We start from the raw sequence: 23,444 nt of genomic DNA, 5'->3' as shown, positions 1-23,444 counted from the left end.
ACACGCCAGCAAAACCATCCGCCATCCCCGTCCATTGGAGAAGCTCCATCCAACACAGCAGCTTGGGCTGGCTGCTTCATCGCGCATTTAATTGGGTACCTTTAATAATTTCTACAACAGGGAGTGGTGCTCAAGAGTACAAAGCGCTTTCCTTCCCCCCCCTTTTTGTTTCCCCTTTCCAGCCATCAGACTCTCTCTCCTCTACGCTCTCTCCTAATTAGTTCGAGCTGCCTCCAAACATCTCCCACCCACTTGTTCCCATTACCCTGACAAGGCAGGGAACGGGAAGACAAATGTCCCTGTCCTCACACCTCCGTGAGCAAAGGGAGGCTCTTCCAACCTCATCTTCCTGGTCTCACCTGAAGCTGCATGACTTGGCGGAGCCCCCCAGGCAGCCCAGCCTCGCTTCCCAGCTGCAGGGATATTGGTGCCTTTTATTTTATTTCATTACTTTTTTTTTAAAGCATGTCTTTCCCTCTCCACCTGCCACCCAGCCACACTTCGCTCCCTGTCAGAAGGAGCTGGCAGATGGGGCTGATGCATCACAAAGGAGATCTAAAGAATTCATTTCCCGTTATTTTTTTCTTTCCCCAGCTTTCATTTTCACTTCAGAGCAAAGGTCCAGTTGTCTGGGAGGAAGCTACAAAGACAAACCCGGGCAGGAAAACAGAGATAGTCAGGAAAAATGTTACAGTGCCGATAACTTGAGACCTTGGTGTGCTTTGCATTCATTTCAACTCCCGCTTTAGCTGCATTTTGCTATGTCTATAAATTAGATTTATTCCGTTGCTGCTGTGAAATGCCTGCGGGCCCTTTCCCTGCTCCAGCTTCTCTTGCCTCCCTTGCCGAGTTTGGCTGCGGGAGGCAGTGGGAGAGGTGACAGAACCTGCTGAGGGACGGCATATGGACTCACAGCGTCCTGCCGCTGGACAGACGGCAGCCTCGGCCGTCAGAGGAGGAGGGAGCAGATGGGAGCAGGGGGGAGGAAGGCAGCAAAACCAAGGAGAGCCTGCACACTTTCCCCAAGCTGGACTGAAGGAGGGAGCTGGTTAGGGGGAAGAAGGTCCTAAGCATGCCAAGAAAGGGCTGCAAAACCAGAGTGACCGTTCCACCTGAAGATCCTGAGATGCCTCTTGCCTGGACCAGAGGTCTGGTGAGCTGCTCCCCACATCATCTCTCTGCAGTAGCCTGGTCAGCAGGGACCCCCGAGGCTCTGCAGGACCGTGTGGGGCTGCCCCAGGTCCCCTTGCCGTCCCCAGCGGAGATGTGCGGGTATTCTTCCCCTGTGAGTATGACACTGAGCCTGATGGACGTCGCGGAGTGTGCCCATGTGCCCGTGAGCTTCACACCTTATCTGCAGTTGCAGGCTGCTCTGTAGTGTGTTTCAAACCCTTGACAGTCCCTTTTAAATATTAATAGAACTGTGATTGTAATTTAATAAGAGCTTAATATTGCAGATCCCCCTTCCTTGGCAGAGACTGCTGGGGAGGCAAAATATGTGCCAATTAGGTAGTGGTCTCAGTGATCAGAAGCTCTGGGGAATGCAGGATACAGGGGGGATGTTCACTTTTATTCTGGGCCTTTCGTGAATTGGCAGAAAGCAAGCAACATACCAAACACACCAACTCCCAGGAGACATTTTTCAAAGCCATCCGAATTCCATACAAAAATATATTCAGGTCTTATAGTGCCAGACTAGGGAAAATGGCCACTGCTGTGGCTTGGCTGCAGGCAGCGCCCGGCGTGCCCATTAAATGGATCATTTGCCATTACTCCGTCAAAAGTTGCCAATGAAATGCATCGCCCTGAATCTCTGCATCAGCTTCCCACGATCCAACAACCCCTTCTGGCCTTTACAGCCTACGGATCTGTGAACATATTCTATGGCAGCTAAATGGATGAGGCAGGGACAACTTTGGTGTCACGGAAGAGCATTAAACTTCAAATATGCCTTCCCCTGGCCTTTCACCCAGGAACAGAGATGTTGTGCACATCTGGAAGCCCAGCTGACCAAGGGAAGGAGCGATGGAGAGCTAGCTGGAAGAGAAACATCTGCTCCCAGCGCCTGGGGTGATTTCTGCTTCTGTTCAATAGTCCTGGCAGCAGGAAACAATTCCCAAGACACTTCCCTCCCTAAAACCTGAATTCCTCAGCTCTATAGATGAAGCATGTGGCTTCATCATGGTCAAATAAAACAGGGTGCATCCATCTAGCAGCCCAGCTCTCCCCGCTGCCTGGACATGGGGGTTGACTCCCTTCACTTGAATCTTGGTTTGGACGCAGACCTCTGGCATAGAGAACCCCATCCGAGCAGGTCTGATCCCTGAGGAGTGAGTGTAAGGAATTAGGGATGGGAATCCCTGGGTACTGCACATGAATCAGTGACTTGCTGACCTTCATTCTGGGCTTCCTCCTGTCCTATCAGCACATGCCTAGGGCAGGGGCTCTATCTTCTCTCTTGCCTTGGGGATCTGTTTTGGAGAATTTGGGTCTATGTGTTGAGCCCACGACCGATCGACTGATGATGGATGTGCTTCTAGCGATCAGTTGGTCCAGCCAGCCACATTTACTGGGGTAGTGAAGGTGCAACGACTCACTCCAGCCAAGGAAGGGCTGGCCATCTGCTCATGCCCTCTTCCCTTCCCCATCCTTTGATAAGGGTCTCCCAGTTTTGTACTGCTCCTGGCTTTGCTTCTCTTCCACCCAATGTCACCCATCAGCACACACCCTTATTCGCTGGCTCTTTGCCATGTAGCAAAGCAATGCCAAGCCACGAGGGAGCTGGTTCAAGCATCTGAGCAAACTTCCAAGCTGCAGCGGTGCTGCTTCCAGCAGGACATGGGGCACGTGCTCTTGGAGAACTTGACTTCTCCGTGGCAGCCTGAAGTGTCTCATGAATAAATCTGGTAAGATGCCAGCAGGTCCCAGAACTGTGCAGACAAGACCCACAGTAAAAAGAGCAGCAACGCTCTGTGGAGTTTGAACTTCTCCTCTGGGTTTTTTAAAACAAAATGTGGGAATGCGTCCCCATGGAACGAATGCCTCTGAGATGGCACAGTGTAAGACAGGCAGGCCAAAGCACAGCTGATGCATATTATTATTTTCTCCTTCTCTTCTCAGAGCTCCTCGATATCAGGTGCAATTTTTCCACATCTACCTGAACCCCAGCAAACCTGTCACTTTTCCCTCCCAAGACCAGCAGCCAAAATGCTCACAGACCTGTACTTGGGCATGCTGTACGATCCTTGGAGACAGCAGATCTACTGAAGGCTCTGGGGCTCTTCATCCACATGTTTCCCTAAGGCTGGGTGGGAAATGCCACCCTGCATCCCCACCACAGCCAGGACCCTGCGGAGCAGGCTGGAGGAACGGGCCCGGCACTGGATCTCTTGCCTGTTGTAGCCCCTTTGCAACAGCAACAAGTCATATCTTTTTGTTTTCCCCAGCGCAAAGGCAGAGGGAGGCTAGGACACTGCTTCCCATCAGGTGTGCTTGAGCCCCACCACCTTTAAAGAAAACCTCTTTAAGAAGCAGTTGAGTTTGGATTAATATTTGATGAGTGACAGCATGCTGTTGGTTCAAAGATAAAACCTTGTTTACCAAACAAGGTCTTTTCTACAGACCGGAGCCCACTGAGTGAGCAAACAAACAACGCTCCTGCCGCAAGCCGAGCCACGCGGTGTGTCGGCGATGACGGTGGGGCTGAGGACAGAGGGATGCTGTGGGCTGGCTCCGAGCTCCGGCACAGCCTGACCAGGCACCCTGTGATCTGGGAAGATGGTGTGGCTCAAGCCCTAACCTGCAGCTGCAGTTCACCAAACTGGTTGATGCAGGAAGATCTTCACCAATATTTGGGCAGGTGGCACATTCGGCTTCGGCCCAACAGGGGCAAGTGGAGCTTGCCTGGATTGCGCAAAGTGCAATCCCACTTCTGCTAGAGGATGAGGAAGAAGTGGGGTAGCACCATCCCTGGGTGGCTGTTAAATCAATGCTTCCCAGCTCCTCCTGACCTCTGCTTCTGCTGCAGCATCAGCTGGATCTTCTGCCACGTCCCACACATTTATGGAGAGCTGTGCGTGCTGTTCACAGCTGCCATACGCAACGCCAGAGCCAGACACCTTGCAGCAGCTGGGGAGGGATAGCTCTCTCCATCTACGTCTGTTTGTCCGTCAGTCCCACGCCTTGTTTTGGAAGTGCAATGGTCCCCAGAACTGCAGCTGATGCTGGAGGGTGGCTCGAAATGTCCCCCCTCCCTGTGACTACAAAGATAACATTATTTGCAAAGGTCTCTGCTAGCCTTGGGGGTGAGAGCACTGTATCAATGCGCAAGAGTGAGATATGCATTTTTGCCCTGCCTGTACCAACTCCCCATCGCTCTGCAAAAATAACCATCATCGGAGGAGCCCAAAAGGCTGAGGGACTCTGCCTCCTGCAATATTAAACTTTCCCATTTTCTTCTGCCACTTTAAAGATTCTCTTTCTTACTGCGAGTGATGAATAATAACAGCAAAAAAACACCCCACAGACACACAACAGACATCAAAAGCCAAGAGAAGATTGGCAAATAGAGAGATCTGAAGTGAGCAAAGAGGAGTCCTGGTTGTGAGTCGGTTCACGTAGCCCCGACTTCTGTTCCTTTCCATTAATTTTACCCGCCATCACAGGTGGCAGAACAACGGCGACAGCTAATTACTCTCTCTCCCTTTCCCTTTCTTGCCTGTTTGCTTGCAGCAAAAGAAAGTCAGTAAATTCCCAAATCCCCCCTCCCCATCCCAGAATTGTCCACCGAGAGGCAGAGGCGCGTGGGAAGTGTGTTATTAGAGGAAGACGAGGCGGCGCAATTTGCCCGCACATATGCTCGCTGCCTGGTGGAGCCGTTTGCTGCCGCTGCTCCTCCAGCCTGGCACCGTGGCTACGTGATGCTCTGCCTGCAAACGAACTGGCAGAAGCAGGCAGCGGCTTGAGGCAAGGGGAGAGGAAGGGGCAGCTTTCCCCCACCACTGTTGGGACACCAGGGAGCCTCTTTGGGCTTTCAGCCCCATGTCCACGGTGCTAAAGCAGATGGGGACACTTCCACGGAGGTGCTGCCAAGCAGCCCAAGGTCTCCTTGAGCCTTTCTCGAGTAGAAGATGCTGCACCGGCAGCAGCAAGGAGCTGTGGAGCAGCGTTTCGGTGGGCTGAGCTGCTCTTTAGCTGCAAAGGGAACATGCTCCCAAGCAGAGGTGGGATAAACCCGGGCCAGTTGGGGTATAAGACCCCATAGGGGCCACAGGATATGTCTGTGCAAAGATTGCTCTATACGGTGAGAGGGAAAACAGGCAAATGACCAAAAACCCTGCTGCCAGGGTTAATTCATCCCTATGCCAAAAAAACCCTGCTCACGCATCGCTGCGATGCCTCGCCAGTCCTCTGCCCGACTCCCTCCGCTTGCTTTTGGTGACACCGGCCTCTCCCGTGTCCAAAAGCGAGTGACAGCCCAGGTGACATCGTGGGTGAACAAATGCCCCTGGGGAAAAAGATGCTCCTTGTCAAGGAATCCTGGCTGCCAGTAAGGGAGGAAGATTGGGATTTCAGCTCCAGCTTCAGCTGCAGGGTGTCCTTAGCTAAGAAAAGGAGCAGAGGAACCGTGTCTCCAGCAAAGGACACCCTGCCCCAGCCCTGTCTGCCCCCCAACATCATGAGATGCCAGCGAATTTTAAGGCAGAGGGGTTCTGGCTTTTTCCCCCCATTAGAAAATGCCACTGAGGCCAAACATTTCACGGAAACCTGTCAATTTTGACAAAATGTCATTAACCGCCCCCCCCCCCCCCCCACCCCCGGCCCCAAAAAGAGAAGATGTGGCGCAGGCTGTAACTTTCCACTCGGGCTCTGGGAGCAGATCGCTCTGAGGTGTCCTTTCTAACCAGGTTTTCCTTGCATTAAAAAATACGCGTATGTGATGTATTATAGAAGAGAGCACAAAGAAAACCTCTTAAGGAAAAAGCAGCTGCCTTGATTTCATCAAAACTATATTCTCTATGGGGGGTTGCAAAAAGGCAGAGGGGGATTTTTGCCTCTTGGGAAATTGTGTTGAATTTTGTTTCTTTTCCCTTACCACCCTAACAAAGAGAGTGAAGGGTCTGTGCTTAAAACCCCAGGTCGGCAGGACCACAAGGCTGACTTAGTGGCTTCTTGCTAACGAGCAGCACAGTTCACGGATGCTTCCCAGCTGAGCATCTTTGGGTGAAGCCTTTGGGTGAGATGCTTGACCTCACTTGCTTTTCCCAGCCAGAAAAATCCAGGGTGCAAGTGCCGTGCAAAACTTATCACCCCTTGCAAATTCAAACAAGGTGACAGCTTGCTCGTGTATTCAAAGCAGGGATGGTCCTGCGGAGCTGGCTGTGGATTTATGCCCAGAAAAGGGGATTTATGTTGTTTAGACATTTTTCCTTTGTGTTCAGAGCTGTTTACTGACAAACATTGGGAGGTATTAAAAATAAATGTCGGCTGAAGACCAAGATCTAGTATCTCTATCTGAGGATGAAGGAAGCCATAGGAGATATACTAGAGCAGTTCTCTCCCCAGGGAGAAAAAAAATAAATCACACTTTCTCTCTATTGTTTGTTTTTAAGGCAGAATAAGTTGATTTTCACCAGTGACGGGGCCCCAAGTGGCCCTGAGGATGACATTGAGCTCATGTTCTGCCTTTTCACACCACCAAGTATCTCAGTCCTGGGGCTTTACGCATCCCATTCCTTTACCCACCTTCCCCCCTAGGCAGAAGCGAAGTGCAAGGGGCTCCTTGCTTGGATGTCCCACTCAGGAGGACTCCCAAGCTTCGTGCCAAAACATCTGCTGCCTTTTCATAGTTCGTGAAGAGCTTTGGGATCTTTTGGAAGGGAAATAAATCTCCCCTGCCAATCAATCACAGCCACTAAGCGGAAGGAAGCCCCACTGAGCACTGCTGAATCCTGTTTGCTTGTCACAGTGGTAGGGAAAAAGCCTTGTGTGATGTTAACATGTCAAGGGAACTTAAGTAATGAGAAACCCAAACTGCTTGAATTTTTCATGCCTTTTTTTTTCTTCCCCCCAAAAGTCCCTTTTATGTGAAAGCATAACCTGAAAAAACCGTGCCATTAGTTTTGATAGTAAAGTCCATCATGAAAAGAGTCACAAAGCACTTTGCAGAAAAGGAGAAATCCCGATGGTCAGGGAAGGGTGACAAGACGCGTGGCCTTGGGATGGGCGAGAAGGAAAGAAGAGGGCTGCGGGCACACTTGCCACTACAGGGGCCAGCAAAAACCCTGCGCTAACGAGACGGCTCCAAAGACGAGAGAAGCATGGCGGCTATTTGGTGGAGAAAAGCAATCCGGCATTGTTTTGGCCAGGGGGAGCCACATACCCAGAAGGTGGAAGCATCCGAGAGGAAGGAGAAAACCTAGATGGGAGCCTTCAGGACTGCTCCACTGTAAAGGGGATCAGCCCAGGGTGGGTTCAGGGATGATGTGAAAGTCCCTGTTGCTGAGGGTCAGGCTAGATGCCCCGTCTCTGAGCAGAAATTTTGCCAGGCTCTTGCCACCATCTGGTTCCTTGGCCAAAGGTGGTTGTTTTGCCTTTGACTGTACCAGTAAGACCCACGTGGGATGTTTGCCCAGGTCCTTCCCCAGATTGTCACACACTTCGTTTTCCTCCTAACTGTAAATATGAAAACAGGGCTATTTGTATCTTTGACATTAATTGACTTCTCAAATTAATAACTCTTCTGTGTAACTAGAAACGCAATTATTGCTTTGTTGTGCTGATAGCAGATATCCAGCCGGAAGGAATCGTTCCTACCAGCAAACTCGATTGTACTAATTAAGCTGTACGAGCCTAACAGGAGGCGGGTCATGGTAACCTGTCCCCGGAGGTGCCTCCTCTGTTATTATCAACTGACGCTGTTGCAAAAACAGAACTGATTGCACGCCTGTGCGTGCGTGCTCATAACTTCAAGGCAGGAGTGATGAGCGGCTGATTGCAGCGGTGGAACGGGGGCGTACCTGGTTGCTGTGAAATGTCTCAGCGCTGGCTCAGACACGGGCCCTCCTGGCCAAGAGCTGGAGCCAGGAGGCTGAGCACGATGCTCTCTCCCCTCCCCAAATCTGATGATAACCCACCCCGCTTTTCATACCCATAGTTTTGTCTGCTTAGACCGAGAAACCTTTGAGAGAAGGGGGGCTCCTAATGCTAGCAGCCCTCAGACCCATACCCAAAAGCCCACGACAGCCACTCCTCTCGGTGCAGAGCCATCTGCTGATCTTCTGCAGTGAACAATACTGACTAAATGCAACACAGTGAGCAATGAGCCTTGCTACTGCAGGGTTTGGCCTCGTCCAACCCTGCAGTATCTTGATGACTAGCGATCAAGGGTGGGTTGGGAGTGACTCAGTATAGCGCTGCAGGCGAGGAGCCCCAAGCACTGCCTTCTGCCCACCTACTGCAGTTGCAAGTGATGCAATTTCTCCTCCCGTGATGGCCTCAATCAGTGCCAAACTGAGCCCCTCAACAGCTCGTGCCCTGCCCTGAGCACACTGGAGCACTGACTGAAGATCCCAGGTGGTAACGACGACCCTACCCACTCAAGGAGAATGTCCCACTCAAGGAGAACCCATCCCCTACGTCCTCCCGCATCTCCAGCCCAGGCACCTCTGCTCTGGCCCCTTCTGAGCTCTGCTCCACGCTGCTAGGGTTAGAGAGGCTTCTGGCAGTTGCTTAAGGGTTACACGGAGATGGCGATGGAGTTGTATTGTTCAAATCATAAAAGAGTATGCAAAAAAAAAAGAAAATTTCCCATAATAGACTTTTCACTTGGCGTGCTTTGCTCGTTATGTCCCCAAACAGATGGCTCCGCCAGCTCGCTGCCAGGCCTCTTAATCCACTCCAAAGCGCCAGTGAATCTCTGACCAAGGACTTGCTGCATGCAGCAAAACGTAGCAGACGGCCTAACGCGGAGGCAATTGGAGCCTCTCAACATGTAACAACATCATCAAGCCAGGAGCAGCATCGGGGAGCCATTGGAGCGGGGATGCTGGGAAAAGGACCACGCCACAGCAGGTCACTGCTGCTCTGCAGGGATCGGGGGCTGTGTCTGGCTCCAGCCAGTGCATCCCTCGCCTGGAGGACAGCAGAGGCCATGGGATGAGCTAGCACAACCGCCAAGCAGCGACAAACATGGGAGCAAGTGAAATAGCCACCTGAAACCGCAGCCAGAGCTGCTGAGCGCTCTTGGGTCACCTGGAGGAAATAACTTTGCACAGTGGGGAACATGAGAAGCTCTCAACAGAGGGCTGGAGTGAGATGTGGGGTGCTGGCGAGCGAGGCGGCCACGTTACCTGTACTGGGTGACGGCAGGGTTGGCCTTGGCAGAGCAGTGGAACTTCACAGTGTTATCCTCTAGGACTGGCTGCGGCTCCACGGACAAGTTCACCAAGGGTGGGTCTGCAAAAAGATAGAGACAAGCCCATGAGCGACCCGACGACATGGCACAGCATCCCCTCGCCTGCTGCCTGCCAGGCTTCTGAGTCCGGAAAGCAAAAGTTGGTCATAAGAAAACACGGCAAAAGCCCTGAGACTCCTTGATGCTGTGATATAATGTTTAGGGCTTTGTAAGACAGGCTCATGTCAAGCACGCTGCACTTGTCTTGGAGGGCTTCTGTAAATAAGACAGAAAAGGGAGCCATGCACACCATTTGATGTAGCATTTCACTTCAAAAATGTTAATGCAGGCTCTGATTCCCGTTTAAGGAAATAAACTTGCCTGCTTTGAAAAGCTCCCATTTAATATCTTGCTGTGTAATGATGATCTTTTGTCTATCCGCTAACTTAAAAGTGGCATTTCTGCTCTTTCATCAGCCTAATCATCTCTGCCAAGTCCTTATTGGTGTCACAGGCCTTTTGGTTCTTCCAACTGGTGCTCGGTTTCTTTTCTTCTTTTTACATGATAAGCATCTAAACGCTTTAGCAGCAAACAAAATTTAGGAGAGAACCGACGAAAGCAAAGGAGAAGAGAAAAGGGTGCAATGTTTGGATGGGGAATAAGAATACCCAGAGCTGTTTTAATTTTTCATGATGTCTGAGAGGGGGTGTTAGACCTCCAGCTTTAGGTTTTAAGGATGGGACTTCATTTGAGGGAAAAAGCAGAAAGAAACGGCTTTGCGGAGAGGTTTTCTAGGTGTCTGAAGAACTAGCTGTCCTGTTGCAGACTGTATTGGGGCTGTGGAGAGGAGCTGAGGCCAGCTCATTGATCCAGCTGAGGGGCTCTCCTGCCCTTGAGGTGGGAGTCTGATGCAGCGTATCCTAAAATAGGACATGTTATGCGCTCACCTCCACCTGCTGCCCCTCTCCCCTTCCTAAATATCTTGGCAACGTCCTTCCCAGCTGGAGAAAGGGGAAAGGCTGCAGCTGAGCAGCCACCCTCCCGCCCAGCGCCCAAGCATCTCTGCTGACCTGAGGGAAGTGAAGCTGGTTGGTACCCACCAGCCCAGGGGACCTCCCTTAGCATCCCATGCGGGTGGGCATCCTGGAGCCCAGTGCCTGAGAATGGGGTCAGCCTCACAGGGCTTGGGGGAGGTATGATGCTTGATGTACCGCTCAGATGCTGTGAAGCCACGGCTCTAACGCAAGCCCAAGGAATGTCGTTGTGTTTCATTAGGGATGAAAGCTTCCCTGACGGCTTCCCCCTCCACCAGCTTCATCTACCATACGCAAGTCAGGGTCCTGCTAGAGAGACATGCCCCTGTGGCAACTGCTCAATGCCTTTGCTGGAGGGTACGGGCTCTAACTGGGCATACTGATGAGAGAAAAGCTTGAGTGCCACCCCTCTTCTGGGTACCACCCTGCAAAGGTAATGGCAACGGGTGAAACCTCACGCGTATGAGGAGCTGAGGAGGAAAAAGCAATGCTGTCCGCAAAGGCACGGGATGGGTTGGCACCGGCAAGAGCTTCAGGGGAGGCGAGGAAAGCAGAAAGCCTGTCCGTGTGCCGAGAGAGCAGGACAGCATCCAAAGCAGCCCTGCGGTATTCCAGCCTGCGAGGTGTGGGGTGGGTTGGGATCATCCTTGCAGCAAGGCCACCAGCTGGGGATGAAAGAGGAGTCTCCCAGGTGGCCTCGGCAGCGATTTTGGCTGGGCGGCAGCCTGGGCGACACAGAAGAAGGGAAGGCGGCTGGCCGGCGGTGTGCTGCAGTCCCCCGGCGTGCTGCAGTGCCTCCTCCTCCGCTGCGTCCCCACCTCATTAGGCCCTGTGATATTTACCCAGCCAGAGCCCCGCTTTGTTGCAAGCAAAGCCACCTGCCTTCTTGATAGGAAATTATGACGGGGAAATTATAGGTATTTTCAATTTACCCTAATTTCATTTTAAAATGTGCAATTCAAATGACAATAAAGATGGGCGCAGTTGGGAATATAAATGAGCTTCCCTAACATAACAGCCCAGAGATATATAGTGGGCTCCTAATTCATTTGCAGGCATCCTGACACTTCCCTATTGTTATACAACAACAGCTAATCACCTTCTTTTGTTAAGTATGAATCACACTTCTCTTTAGTAGCTTCCCCATTGTTTGATGGTTTAGTAGCTGTGCCTACGATTTACAGAGGAGCCTCTTTGTATTAAAATGAGCCCGGCTCCCTCCTGCACTCAAAATAAAAAAAAAAGGAGATTAAAAAGGAAAAAAAAAAAAAAAAAAAAAAAAAAAAAAGAGCAAAGGAAATGAATTAAAGTCTTTGATCTTGCCTTTCACAAATGGGATTGGGGCTTTCTAATATTGCAGTAGCTTCCCCGCGAGGCGGCGGGTGCTGCGGATAGCGTGGGTTTGTGTGTGCGAGTGTGTTTTGGGGTATTTTAAAGAAGAAAAAAAAAAGAAGACACAAATTGGAACTCATCAGAATGTAATTCCACTCGGTTACAATTATAATTCCTGCCTGGCTTCTTGTAATTAATTTGAATGATGGAATCAGATAGAGCCAGCCTACAGGAGGCCGGGAGGAAAGCGTGCATGCAAATGCTCCTGTGCCCAGGTACCGCGTATCCCCGCAAGCACGCTCGCACCAGGGGATCAGCGTCGCTCCTCGCCGGTCGTGCAGTCAGCGAGGCACCTGAGCAAACCCCTCAGCTCCCGCTAGTTTAAATTAGCACCTGGGAAATGATCGCTGGGGTCACCGGCTGAGCTCCCCAGGCTGCAGGCACCGTGCTGGCTCTTGCACTGCCAGGTGCAGATCCCTCGCCATGCTCCTCTCCCCTCCGGACCCCCAGACAAGCCCTTCCAAACCTCTACCCTGAATCCAAAAGCAGCCTGTGGGCCAAATGAGGAGGAACGAGGAGCTGGAAGCAGACCAAGATGCCTCTTCAGCTCTGGACTTTCACACACCCCGGTGGGAAGCACAAAGGGGAATCAAACACTCCAGTGCTACAAGGATAAACACAGTAAGAGACCCTCCGACAGTGATGTGGCTCTCATTTTGCTCATCACCCTGGTCCACAGACCCTCTGCTTTTTTTCTCCTACTCCCACCTCCTGCAAGAAACACAGATGCGGTCAAAATCCCTTCTTGCCATGAAAAAAAAAAGGTGCAAAAATGAGCAACTGCACATGTGTGTGCAGAGGCTTGGAGCAAATGGCTTTGGATAAGCAATAACCCTGCTCCTCCCCATCCCGGCACGCTGGATGTGCATTTCCATAGAGCCACTGGGCTCTGGCAGTATAAATAGTTTATGGCATATCAAACTATTAAACATGATTTTAATCCCACTTGTGATGTTCTGCACATAACTCACAGGAGGCTGACTTTGATGTGGCTGGTGGAACGGAAATCACATTGAACAGATGTTCCAGCTGGAGTTGCTTAGCGTTTCCATTACAGACCCTGCTCGGGGTTTTTTTTTTCCAGTTCCTCTTCCCCCCCACCCCCCCATTTTTTTGGGGGAGGGGAGGGTTTTATGACTCAGCTATTTCATTGCTGCTAAAATGGTCAGGCAGTGCCTGCATGAGATTAATGGGAGCCAAACTTCAACTTTGCATCAGCTGAAAGAAGATATTCTCTCTCACCATGCGCATACACCCTGCATAGGAAATAACCCCCACCCTGGTGTTTCTTTGCTGCGTGTGAGCATTTTTGATGTTCTTTTGAGTTGCAAAAGAAAATGAAAGCAGTAGGAGTGATTTACCAGGCTGTGGCTTCCTGGGAGGGATTATTTTTGGTTCCCTGGGATTATTTTGCAAGGCCATCTCTTTCAAACCGTGCAGCTGGGCAATGCTTGCTATGGTATGAACAGTGGAGGTGGAGATGTGCAGGCTCCAGGGTGAAATGCGGCAGGTTGTGCCAGGCTGGGGAAAGCTTACCAGCCAACAACTGCTGCCTCCTTCCTTATTCTTGCAGAAACCACTTCTTTTTTCCTCCCAAAGTGCTGCTTCTCTGCTAGATGTTGGACGAAGACCCATGGGAAGGACCTCCTTTCATCGCTGGGGTGGTGCAGAGGGGTATGCGCTCTACCTTGCCTTTGCAAGGACAATTCCCCAGGAATGGCCCAGATAACTTTTGCTCAAGAAAAGTACCTTTAGCTCTTTGCAAAGGGAAAACAGGCAATTGCCAACAGCCAATTACAGGTTGGGACGGAAACCTCATGGATTGGGCAGCAGCTAGAGCAGGCTCTTGCATCCAAGAAGGGACAAAATCCACCCCACCACAGGCTAGTTAATGCATCTTGGTATTTTTCTATCCCTCCATCACCCATCCAGCACTGCAAAATTGATATCCTCATTAGACCCCATTAAGAACAACATACTTTTAATAGCTGGGTAGGATATTATTATTATTACTTTCACAGCATGGAGTATTTAATGGCTCGGAGTGGAAATTGGTGTTCTTTATTGGGTCTTTCTCTTTTCAAAGCGGATTCCATCAGGCTCAGGGATTCAGCTCACGTCTCCTGCCCCACACTGTACAGCACAGTGTAATGATGTCTCCGGCTTTGCGTTGTTTGTGAGAATGCGTGTGCGTCTCCAGCTATTGTAACTGTTTGCCGGCTGTGAAATAACCCATGCTATTATCTCATTTTATCTGGCCGGTTCTGTCAGGACATGCTATCCAGAGACCCAAGAGCCTGTTAATCTTCCAGCAGCAAAAGCTGGAAGTCTTAAATGGTGAATTTTCTGCTGTGCTTGAGTTTGTTCAGCCAGTTTTAATTGGACTCTGGAAAGCAGCTGGCATGCTAATATTGAACACCCTGCATTTGCAAACTGTTGGTAAATACAGCTGCAGGAATTGTGCGTGCAAATGAAGCCCGGCTGGAGGGAGGTCAGGATGAGCCCGAGAGCAACAGCTATTGCAGAGGAGGAGGGAAGAGATCTGTGAAACGTGAATTTTTGAGGAAAGAAGATTTTGCTTCATGGATTTACAGTAAAGGGTAAATGATATGGCTCTCGACACACACCTGTCCCCAGCAGATGGTGATTGACGCTAGCTGTATTTCACGGGAGGGAGACTTCCCACCGATTAGGTGTCTAACATGCTATCTCAGTGGAGAACAATACAAAAAACTTACTGTTGTACAGCCTGTAAGACTGGAAACATGTGCTTTTGTACCAGAACTCTTAATGAGCCTTATCTCTGCTACTGGCCGTGTCCAGAGATGCTGCTTGCTCAGCCAAAACCATTTGGGATCCATCCCTGCTCCAAAGACCCCAGAGGGCCTAGATCAGGGCACACAGTCAGGCCACGTGCAACGGCCACCGGCCACGCAGAGCACAGCAGCTGGTGCTGCTTTTGCTCAAAACGACGGACACAAGGCATGAAAGCTGGGAAGCAGCCTGTCCCTGTCGGTGCTCGTGTCCATCTGGTGCCCCAGGAAGCTCAGGGGAGATGCGATCTCCTGTCTCTGACTTCACTGTATCAATGTACCAGTAAATCCCAGTAGAGGGAAACACTCAAATCCCAGCATCCCGCTCCTGACTGGAGTCAGCCCCGTGTGGGCAGCCCTGGGGCGGCGATAGAGAGAGCAGGGACGCTGAGATCACATAGTACCCCAAGGTAGCTCAGCCAGCCGTGTACTCACGCTGGATATCAATGGTGACGGAGGTCTCCTTCCCACTGGGAATGGCTTTGTTGGTGGCGCGGCAGACGATGCTCTCCCCGTTCTCAATGTCGGAGGGGGCGATGAAAAGGGTGCTCATGATACTCTCCCTCTTGCCGTCCCGGAGAAGTGTCTGTGGGAGGAGAAACGGAGATGAGAAAAGGCAGTTTCCTACAGGAGAGGGGCTGCTTCTCCTGGCCGAGGGTCGTGGCAGGCTCTGCACACGCACAGCTAGCCCTCACTCATACGAGTTTCGCAGCCAAGCAGCGCTCTCTGCAATAACAGTTCCTCTGGCTGGAATCTGCCAAGAAGCCTTAGGGGAATAGCATAGACAAATTTCACTGCACTTCCCTGGGAATTGGGCACTTAACTCCCATCTGCTTCCCTCCAGCCTTGCTGTGCCTGGGACTCCAGCGAGACACATGGCACCCACTGTCCCAGGAAAGAGTGAGCTGGGGCACAGATAGGGCAACCAGTTTCCTGAACCTGCTGTCACCTTCTGCATCTATGCCAGGTGAGTGCAAAAAGCTGCCCGGGCCACTTTACATAGCAATGAGTGCTGATGCTGGCTGCCAGCAGCACGGGACTGATCCTGGCCATGGGTCCCTGGCTGCTGTGCAGTGGCCCAGCCCAGCCCATGGTAAATCATCACCACTCTGGCTTGCCTCATGCTGGTGATCACTGTGATGGGGATCAGAGGATGCCGGAGATCCAAAACCTCGAGTCTGGTACAGCAGTGGTTAACCAGCTCTGTCTGCTCAGCCTTGGCACCTTGTTTCTTCCCTGGACTTATCTGACTTTTCCAGCTGTGGTGCCCTGCCATGCCTTTATCGGTGAGCCCTGCCTTATCAGACTCCTAATCCTCCTGCACATTCTTACAGACCGTGGTCACAGCACCTTGTACCCCTGTCTTTGGTAAACTAAACCGATCAAGCCCTTGGAGACTGTCAAGGTGTTGCACGGTTTTCAATCTTTTAATCATTCTCTGGGCTTTCCTCTGACCTCTCTCCGGTTTATCAACATCATCCAGGGACCAGAAATGCCAGAAACACAGCTTTTCCCAGCTGTTGATAACAGTGGTAAATGCCCACGGATGCACCCATCCCTTAACTACGTATTTCGGACCCTGCCAGGCAGTTTTTCTCTCCCAGGCTGTATCCTTCAAGTCTCCTCCTCACAATGTAAGACGAGTGCTTTATCAAATTATAAACATATGGCAGCAAGGCTAATGCTTTCACCACCTGGGTTCATTGTGACGCAGTGTTCATGCATACAGGTTTGCGCCTCTCAGGTATGCTAGACAAGGAACGGTGCTGAGAAATTGTCACCACTATCAGCCCAGAAGCTGGAGAGAAGTAGGACCAAGACCTATTAGTATGTGATCATCAGGGCCTGAGTGCACCAACAGTACTTAATTTCCCTGACGAACCTCATCTGGGGACTCTACCCAAGAGCTCTTCACCCATAGGCCCAGGAGCTGTATTTAAACTGGCTCTAGCTTAAACCCTGCTTTAGGTGTGGTGATGTAGACTAGATTTCCTGGCTTGACTTCAGAGCTGCCTCAGCGCTATGGACTTTCTGGAGATTGCTGCACTGTGGCCGATGCTTCTGTGACCACCAAACCTGCTCTGCTCCCCTTGTTCTGTGCCCTTGGTGGTAAGGATGCTGCCCTGTGCTTGCCTTGTTGTCACCTTTTGTGCCCTTCCTTTGTGGAACAGCCCCGCTTTTGCTGCTGAGGATGTGGTGAGCCCTAAGCCTGGGCAGGACCTCCTCCCCTGCAGTGCCCCTGAGTTTTGGGTTAGCCTCCAAAGCCTGCAGGATCCTGTAATATTCCCTGTGGCTATAGGGACCATTCCCTGTCCCCTTCAATAGGGATCAGGGAAAGCATAGGGGTTTCAGTCAGCTGTGGCTATTGTGTACTGCCTGGCTGTGATTGCAGGGGGGCTGCATATTAATCAGTTGGTGGCTTGGAAATTCAGAGAAGCAAAGAAATTCTGACTCCGTATAAATGGTTTCAGGCAATCAGTAACCTGAACATGGTTTCTTCTTGGTTGACTGGAATATCTAGATCAAATGAAATCTGGGTTGGGTTTTAGTTTTCTTGAAAAAGCAGAAAGAAGAGAATTGAGGAATGATATTAAAGGGAGCTTCAAAAGAGAAAGGTTTCTCAGATGCCAAAAATCAAAACCTCCCATTCTAAAAATGTCTAAAATTGGCCATTAGGTTTTCTGAAGGCTGTTTTTCTTTTTTTAATATGACAAGGTTAAGACAGCCACAAAAATGATCAAGTCTGGATTTCCTGTGTATGTGTGGGGACTGTGGTGCTTCAGGTGACAAGTGCTGATGCGGCTGGTGCTGGCTGACCACCCCTGTGCATGCCTGGCCCTGGAGCATTGCTTTTCCCTGTTTGTGGCAGGGATGTGTTTGTGGAAGGGCCTCATGGAAACCTCCAGTAAGTCAGGAGAAACTGAAGTTCAGCCTCAAACTGAGGTTCTCCTGACCCCAGGAGGAGGGGATGATGTTTCCCCCATGCAGAACAGGACTCCCCTCCCAGATCATACCTGACAGCAGCTTAAAATGCCATGGAAATCGCTGTACTGCATGTGAGATGGAGGTGCAGCCTGAATTTTTGTTGGAAATATTTTAAAGAAAAATAAAGGGCATTCTTCCTTCTCTGCTACCTACTACTTGTGGGCCTGAAAGGGAAAGGGCTTAAATGTTGGCTCCCCAGGGCCAGGTCTGAGCAGTCTACAGTGGAGACGAAGGCTTGGGGTGAATGGGATAAGTTATAAACAACTGCATGTCAATGGCCTGAATTTTAATTAATTCCACTTGATTTGAGAGAGGGAGAGGTCAGTTCTCTCTGGCTTTAATTAGCGCTGCCTCTTGCATTGCATGCAGGGAGATGGGCAATTTCCCCCTCTGTTCACACCCGTTGGCTGCAAGGAAGCAGCTCAGCTTTAACTGAGGTATCAGTGTGCTCTGCAGACTGACAGGGAGGAGAGGAGGGTGTTTTGGCTCTTCTGCTTTTCCAAGCAGCTCAGGATGTTGCTGGAATGAGGCTGGATGGAGGCTTCACAGTGGTAGCAGAGGGTGAAATGTTTATTAAAAGATCTTCAGGAGCTTGAGAGGAATGCCTTTGACTCCTGACTTTGAAGTTTGCTTGCATTACAAATGGCTGCAAACTGACCCATTTTATGTCTTGAATTTTGCTCTTTAGAAATTTTCATCAGAAATGTCAAGTGTTGCTGAATCTTTAGCACTTACCAGACATCAGGCATCTATAAACAGGAGAACATGCGGGTACCCATTCTGAGTACACTGTTGATTGCTCTTTGATGTTTTCCTTTATGACCCAATAAAGGCTTTCCGTTTAAATTAAAAAATGCCAACAACCCTGACAATTTTTCATGGAAAACTGCAGTTGGAGGAGGGGACATATGTCACTGCCACCACCTTTTTGATTCAGAGGTTCTGCTACAGCCAAGGCCAGGTCAGTGTTGGCTGTGTGGTGCTGTACACAATATTAACACCACACCCAGGTGGGATTTTGGGGGGAGAAGTGGCATGCCAGGCAATTATAAGCTGTGAGAGGGTACAAAAAGCCAGACAAATTCAGACCAGAGCCCTTTTTGGTGGCAGTCTGTGGTTGCTCACTTGCAGCCTCCTGACTGTTTTCCTCCCAGCCTTTCCATGGGGAAGGCTGTATGGGGTGATGTAGGGCGAGAGCCTCAGCTCTGCATGGTGCTGTCCTAGATGGTTTGGGGCTGTGTGAAGAGCAGCGTCAGGCCTGGTACACCTTTCTGAAGCAAGGGAAGAGCACAGCCTTTGTCCCCAGCCCCATCCTGCCTCACCTTGGAGTACGTAGCTCCGTTGATGACTTCTCCTTTCCGCATCCAGATGATGGAGGCTGCTGGCTTGGCATTGTCTGCGTGGCAGGTCAAGTTAAGGGGGTCTCCTGCTCTCAGGCTGATGATGGGCCCCCCCATAATGACAGGATCATCTGGAGGAACTGGAAGGGAATAACACAGAGGAGACAATGTCATTTGCTAGCATTAAACCAACCTTTCTGGAGTTACCTGTGGGGTCTGGACTGTCACCTCGCAAACCTCTGCAGCTGGCTTTGACAGCATGCAACCCCATCTCACCACATTGTAGCTGGCTTGCCTTTTTGCAGCTTGCATGAAAGCTGTGCCCCAGATTTGAACTACAACAGCAGAAACCGGCTGAAGTTTTTAGAGGGGACACAGGCCAGGTGGCTGCCTGAGCTTTGCAGTAATATGAAGGATTAAGCCTGTGGTAGAGAAATCCACCAAGGGCTACTAAATATTCAGAAACACCTCTGTCCCTGAGGTGCAAACTGTGGGAGGACGGTAAGTATCTGGAAGAAATATCCTGGCTTGCTGGCCTTACTCTTCTATTCTTCCCCAGGCAACTATAACTGGCTGCTGCTGGACTCAGGATATGGGGCTCGGAGGGGCTTTGGTCTGACCCCTGTTCTTCTGACTGCAAATGAGAAGGTAGGTGAGGGTGATTTGGAGGAGAAGGGCAGGGGAGCTGGGTTTGGACTGTTACCCATTGCACTTGGGGTGGTGGTGGGGGGAACAGCTTACTATGGGCTTCAGGTGTGTTGTTTCCAGATGCCTGCCTTTGAAGAGGGCTCCCTTGCCAGCCCTCTGTCATGGAGGGATGCAGGAACCCCTGAGCACTCCCTTGCTCTGCTTTGATTTCCCGGTTGCTTTCACTCATCTGTGCTGCTGTCTTACTGCACAAAAGGTTGTGAAACTCCTCTCATTCGGTCAGACTCCCTCTTGCTATGGTAAGTCTTTTAAGCATCTCCCTCTGTGAAAGCAGATTTTTGCCGGGGGTGTCAAGGAGATGTTTAAGATCTCAACCTTCCTTTGAGACCACCTCAGCCTGACAGCCTGTGTGAGGCTGCATCCTCATTACAGGACGTGGCTTTGCTGGTATCACACAGCCCCATGGCCTCTCCGTTTCTTGCATTGGGAAGTACTTCATGCCAGAGGCAAGGAGGGATGGAAACAGGGAAGCAGGAGATGAGGGGCACCTGAGCATGGTCTCCTGTTACTAGCTCTTGAAGCCTGGCATCTCTAAACACCCCCAGCATGGTAAGAGATAGGAAATTCAGCTGGAGAGAGGGGCTGTCTTTTCATCCTGCAGAGAGGACCTTTCATCTCTACTACCCTGATCGGGTTTGCTCTAGCCAAGGCCTGCTCTGAAGATGGAGAGGTCTGTACAGCTGTCAGTTTAGCTGTTCCCAGCCAGATCCTCTGGGAAACCAAATGCTGGTCCTGTTAGATAGATGTGTTGCCCACCCATCTCATGGCCTCTTTCAGGAGCTCTTGGGGCCACGCAGCATTGGGAAGCCAGCAGAAATGTAGAGGACGCAGTGGACAGGCATCCCTGTTGAAGCCCCTCTTGCCCAAGCAGAAGAGCTCATGCTAGCAAAGGAGATGGGAAGAAATTGCTGCTTCACACCCAGCTCAGAAGCAGGTGGCAAAAGCCTCCTACCCTTCAGCATCCTTACTGAGGGGATGCAGCTGGGGAAAACCTGCCAATTTTCCACCAAAGTGGAGCTGCTTTTGTTACAAGTCAGTGCTCTTCCCCCTCCCTGAGCTGGCTGGCACCAGGCTCAGCCATGCAAAGAGAATGTCAAAGTTGGCCAAAGACCTCTCTGAAATCCCCAAGTATGTCTCTGCTTCTGCTCCTGAGCTGTCCCAGCATTTTAACTGGCCGAGAAACACTTAAAAACTCCTCGCTGGCTCTTCCAGTGCTGGGCAGAATTCAGGAGATGGAAAGGGATTATGTTCTCTGACAATTCAAAGGTGGCTGCCTGCATCAGCGCAGGATTTGTAGGCAAGGCAGATGTGCTGGTTGCACACAACGCTGGTCACACACGCATCTGCCAAATGCTGTGAGTAATGGGATTTTTCAGCTCAGTGGGTGGAACCTAGGGACTGGGGAAAAAAGCTTTTCTACACGGATCCAAAATGTACAATTTTTTTTTCAGGCTACAAGAGTAAAAAAAAGTGAAAATCTGTGGTTTGGGTTAGTTGAAATGTGTCAGCTCCTGAAATAAGAAAATGTGGAAAATTCAGCTTCATTCTGATGCTACTTAACTATTAAGGAAGTATTTTTTTTCACTTAAAAAAACCCCCAAACCCAAACTACCACCTTTCATTGGATGGGTTTATACTGCTTTAAAAAACCCCAAACCACTATTTTTCAATAGTTTTTTCCCCCTCACTGAAGCTATTAATTGAATTTGACCTCAGCTTGTAAAATACTGGAAATCTATCTTGTGAAGCAGGGAAAAAACCAACCCACAAGCCTTTCTCTGAAGAGCATCTTGGAATTAAATGAAGGGACTTTTACGGCGGGATGTTTAATAATCCTGACTGATGTCCTGTAAATGGCTAGTCCCACTGGCTGACATCTGAAGACTCTTTTTTTTTTTTCTTTTGCAGCCACTGGCTTAACATCACCCCCTCAAAGCAGCCCAGCCTGTGCCTTAGCTGCCCATGGAACCTAGGGGACAACCTAATGCAGACAAACATGGCACCACTTGTCTTCCCTGTGCCAGAAAACCTTGTTTTCTAACCCATGTTTTGCTCCTGTTTGTCTCTACTGGATTAGCAGCAAGACTTGGGGAGCTGTTTAAGGAGATAAGAGAAGGAAAGAGAATGGGTCCTGATTCCATCTTCCCAAGTAAGTGGTTATCATCCCCCAGTTATTCATGTAGCCATGAATTGTTGATGGTCTCCAGGGTCACTAACCAGTGGATCTGGCTGGGGAGGAGAGGGTCTGATGAATAGGAATTAGTGATGTGTCTCAACAGCTCTAACTTCTGCAAAAAGAAGGATGGATGTATTCTTTCCCCACTCAAACTTGAGCCTGGGAAAGGAGGAGGAGGAAGAGAAGAAAGATAAAAAGGGGAGAAGAAAGAAGGGAAAGCAAGAAGCTGCTAGCACAGAGCCATGATCCATTATTCATCCACTGTGCTCCCAAGATTGGTTATTATTATAAGGCACTACTACAGAATCCGGTCTCCTAATTTTTAATCACGTAGATGTAGAAATGCCAGCCTTTCTGATTAATACAGAGATATAAATAGGAAGAGTTGTTTGGGGTTGGGGGGGGGTATTCCTGACAGCAAAGAAAATGGAATTAACCTTTACATGCCTGGAAAGTTTAAAAAGAGAATGAAAGAAGGGATCCATGATGGCTCAAGCCCACAAGAGTAGGAACAAGCCAGAGAGATGGATGACATGCAGCTGCTTATGGGGTGGGAGTCCAGACAGATTATCCCCAAATGGACATTGCCCTGAGACCTTCTGGGGTGGGAGGTGAAATGCCCCAGCAGAAGGTCTCCTGTTCCTCACAGTGCACTCAGGACCTCAGCTGGAGAACTGTTCTTTTCTTCACTGCAGACAGAACTTTCCAAAGAAACAGTGACAAGCTTCTCCCCATCAAAACCCTGATTTTTCTGTCAAAATGCAGGGCTTGCTGAATATTTTTAAACCAGCCTTGGACAGGCATTAATCTTCTCCATAGCTGTGGGCTGCCTGGATGAGTAAGGACAGCTTGGGGTCTCTGCTCCTTGCCCTTTGGAGCGCTTTGGGAGAAGCATGTTTTATAACACATCAGCATAAAGAAATACAAATAAATGAGTGTTGCTCTTGGGCTGTGCATTCAGCAACTTCTTAAATTAGTTGGCTAGTTAGAGGCTTTCCTGCATACAGTCCTGCCCTGCAAGACTTAACTGTATGATTAATCAATGAGACCACGCAGAATTATTCAGCGTTGAACTAATACCCCAGGCTAACACTGCAGCTTTGGCTAAGGAATAACATAGATGTCTCTAAATGCTCCCGGCAGCTGGACAGTGTTGTGGCAAGCAGACAGAGGCTCAATTATTAGCAATATTTATTGAGATAACAGGATCCTCCAGGCAGGAGTCAGCTCCTGGAAGTGGAGAAAGCAAAAAAAAACCTGCCAGCCACCAGCACTTGCTCCTAATTAACGCTGACTATTTTTTTTCTGTTGATGTGGCTGGTACCTCCTTGCTGTTGGGTTTGTATAACAAGCCTCCTCTTCTTGGGACAGTATTAAGAGATTCAACCTCAAATGCTCACTGGTGGGGAAGGGCCACCCAGCTGCTGGGCTGGAAAGACAGATACTGAGCAGCCCCTGAGGATTGCTCCGAGCCATGTATCTGCAAGTAATGTTCAGCTGACATGAGACTCAGCACAAGTGTCCCCTGAGGAATGAGATCCCTTGGGTAAGGCATGGCTGATGCATTGCTCATCATCTTCCCTACAGGGTCTGTGGCACTCA

General features: G+C 50.2%; 1 protein-coding gene across 7 annotated transcripts in view; it reads right to left on the bottom strand.

Moving 5' to 3' along the window:
• KIRREL3 (kirre like nephrin family adhesion molecule 3) overlaps positions 1-23,444 on the bottom strand; it is a 340,739-nt gene that overhangs the window by 39,777 nt on the left and 277,518 nt on the right. For all 7 annotated transcript variants that reach the window (XM_049800735.1, XM_049800737.1, XM_049800738.1 and 4 more), the window contains 3 exons: positions 18,941-19,098; positions 15,069-15,219; positions 9,351-9,456 (listed from right to left, as the gene is read on the bottom strand). In XM_049800735.1, the coding sequence (XP_049656692.1) occupies positions 9,351-9,456; positions 15,069-15,219; positions 18,941-19,098 (415 nt within the window). The remainder of the gene's footprint in view (positions 1-9,350; positions 9,457-15,068; positions 15,220-18,940; positions 19,099-23,444) is intronic.

Source organism: Accipiter gentilis, chromosome 5, assembly GCF_929443795.1.
Source record: "Accipiter gentilis chromosome 5, bAccGen1.1, whole genome shotgun sequence".
NCBI lineage: Eukaryota > Metazoa > Chordata > Aves > Accipitriformes > Accipitridae > Astur > Astur gentilis.
The sequence above is the reverse complement of the archived record's forward strand: the minus strand, read 5'-3'. Positions and strand labels throughout refer to the sequence as shown.